The following is a 2,754-nucleotide window of genomic DNA, read 5'->3' on the forward strand; positions in this document are numbered from 1 at the left end:
TGCCCTGAAAGCATTTTCACTGCTCCCTTTCTCCTTTTTATTCTCTGACTACTGGGTATCCAAACCTTCCCACCTGATATATTCAATTTTTTCTGATGTAATGTTAGAAATCCCACCAAATGGTGGAAAGATCTGGGTTAAAATTGTGTTAGTCTTGGTACCTTGCCTGTCTTTTGCCCTCAGCCATAATTCCTGTGAATCCCAAATTTTTTTGAGGAGTACTTATGGCAAAGTCAGGCAGCTGAAAAAAAAATTTGGTGTTACATTTTAAAGTTGATTGTTTCAGGGAGAAAGCAAAGAGCATTTAATAAGTATTGAAAACAGAGTTTCCCTTTAATCTTGGTTCTCTGATTAAAAGCACCAGCATGGTTTGCAGTTATTTTTAACAGTTAAGTTTTTGGGTATTTTAAGTACAGGTAAATGAGCAAAAATACACCCAATATATAAAAATGGGTTTTGTGTATTTTGTCCATACCTGAGCACAAGACTCAGCTCTTTTTTAGAAGTTATTGTCCATTTTTAATAATAATAATAATAATAATAATAATAATAATAATAATAATAATAATAATAATAATACAAACATTCATTTAATAACTAAACCAGCAGTACTTTCTGTGCTTGTCAGATCACACACATTACTTTGAAAGAACTGCATCTGGCCACGAACAATTAATGGGAATATTGCAGATTTTCCTTTTCTGTTTTGGGAGTGGGGAAAAATGCGTGTGGACAAGGGGAAGGGTGTTTCTGGATGGATTTTCTTTTCCATGCCATAAAAAATACGACAGAAATGATCCTCCCCCAGACGTGCAGCGGCACGCTGGGTTCCAGCCAGGCTGACTGCACGTCTTTGGCTGCTGCACAAAGACCTCCTTCACCTGCTCCTGCCTCCATTCCTCATCCTCCACATTCCCTTTGTCATTTCCCTGTCCCTGAGCAAATAGGAGTGTTGGTACAGGTTTAGAGAGCCCGGTTATTAATGTGTTTATGGACAGCCTGGCACCAGCCAGGCCTTTGATGGCTTTCTCAGAGGAATTAGTGGCTCTGCTCTCCTGCTGGCACTCACCTGCAGGCACAGGAGGAAGGGAGGGGGCCCACACTCGGCACACTTCACGTAGGGCTCCGTGAGGTACGAGGAGCAGCCTCGGCATGGGGGCTTGTCAAAGGGGTCATCTGGGAAAGCAGAGGAAAGCCTCGTGTAACACAAGCCAGGCACTGCTTTGGCACCACCTAAATTCTCTTGTGCCCAGCCCCAGGAGCTGTGGGCCCCTCTCAGCTTGGTGAATTCTATCAATTTTCAGTGTACAATCTCTTCCCCACTGCAGCTTCTGCAAATATGTTAAATATTCCTCGTTCAGCATGAGTTGCAACAGAGGTGTTGGCACTGCCTCTCTGCCAGACCTGAAACACTGAGGGCTAAACCCAAACTTGGGCAACGGACCCAAAGGAAAATCTCCTGTGCAGCAGCCTCCTGGTACAGCTCAGCAATGCTGCACCAGCTGCCTGGTTTGATCCTGTGCTCATCTTCTGCATCAAAGACCAGAGCCCAGACCTTCTCTGCAGAGAATTCTGCCCAGCAGCTGCGCTCCTCATCCACGTGCCTCGAGCTGCACTCACAGAGCACATTGCTGAGGCTGCAAAGGCATTGACAGGATTGTTGTAACCCATCCAAACCTCAGGCTCTGCTCAGGTTCTCAATGAGGAATGAAAATGCCCTGCGAGTTTTTCTGATTTTGTTCGTGGCAAAGTGGTCAAAATAAACAGGCTGTCAGGTTATAATGGCTTCAAACTTACAGAGAGCAGGGCTCGATTTGATCCTGGGAAGAAATTCTCCCCTGTGAGGGTGGGCAGGCCCTGGCACAGGTTGCCCAGAGAAGCTGTGGCTGCCCCATCCCTGGAAGTGTCCAAGGCCAGGTTGGACGGGGCTTGGAGCAACCTGGGCTGGTGGAAGGTGTCCCTGCCCAGGGAAGGGGGTGGAACTCGATGAGAGCTTTAAGGTCCCTTCCAACCCAAACCATTCCAGGATTCCATGACTCTATGACTTTTTTCCAAGAAAATGGGTTTGGACCAGCTCAAGTATTAGAAGTAGGTAGAAAAAAAGAGCCAAATTCCCACTGAATCACTTGAGTCCTTGTGCTCTTGAGAATTTGGACAAAAGTGATTCTGTGGACCAAATCCTGCTGGTTTCTGTCCCCCTCCCCCATGGCTGCTGATTTCTTAAAACAATGGCAAACCCTTTCCAAATGTCATGGAATCACAGAATTATTTGGGTTGGAAAAGCCCTTTGAGTTGAGTCCAACCACTAACCCAGCACTGCCGTTTTCACCACTAAACCACATCCCCAGGTGCCACATCCACACATTTTTTGAACACTTGCAGGGGTGGTGATCACAAAATCCCACAGCTCTGAGAAATCCTTGTGCCTGCTTTTCTGTGAGCGGATGCAGGAGGTTAATTCTCTGCTGGCACTTACTGCTGAAGGAGGCCAGGCGCTCCATTGCTGCCCTGGGTGCTGCTCCTGCTCCTGGGAGTAAAACCTGTCCTGCCCAAACACCCAGAGAGTGTGAGCCTTGTCCCAGCCACGGTGCCCAAAGGGAATTCTCTTCCGCAGCCCCCCCGGGTGCGACCCTCCCAGGAGATCCTGAACAGAGAGCAAAAGGGCTGACACAGCCTCCAGACACCCCATATCCCAATCCCACTCCCCATATTGCAGCCCCACATCCCATATCCCAATCCCACACCCCATATCCC

General features: G+C 47.5%; 1 protein-coding gene across 1 annotated transcript in view; it reads right to left on the reverse strand.

Annotated features, from left to right (window-relative positions):
* The window catches only part of TADA2A (transcriptional adaptor 2A), a 26,830-nt gene that overhangs the window by 22,720 nt on the left and 1,356 nt on the right, over positions 1-2,754 (reverse strand). Inside the window, exons 2-3 of the mRNA XM_027883868.1 lie at positions 2,477-2,644; positions 1,070-1,176 (exon numbers count right to left, since the gene is read on the reverse strand). Coding sequence (XP_027739669.1) covers positions 1,070-1,176; positions 2,477-2,501 — 132 coding nt within the window. The 5' untranslated portion in view covers positions 2,502-2,644. The remainder of the gene's footprint in view (positions 1-1,069; positions 1,177-2,476; positions 2,645-2,754) is intronic.

The sequence above is a fragment of the Empidonax traillii genome, unplaced genomic scaffold, assembly GCF_003031625.1.
Source record: "Empidonax traillii isolate 1590-97213 ecotype Southwest subspecies unplaced genomic scaffold, ASM303162v1 scaffold135:size1941959, whole genome shotgun sequence".
Taxonomy (NCBI): domain Eukaryota; kingdom Metazoa; phylum Chordata; class Aves; order Passeriformes; family Tyrannidae; genus Empidonax; species Empidonax traillii.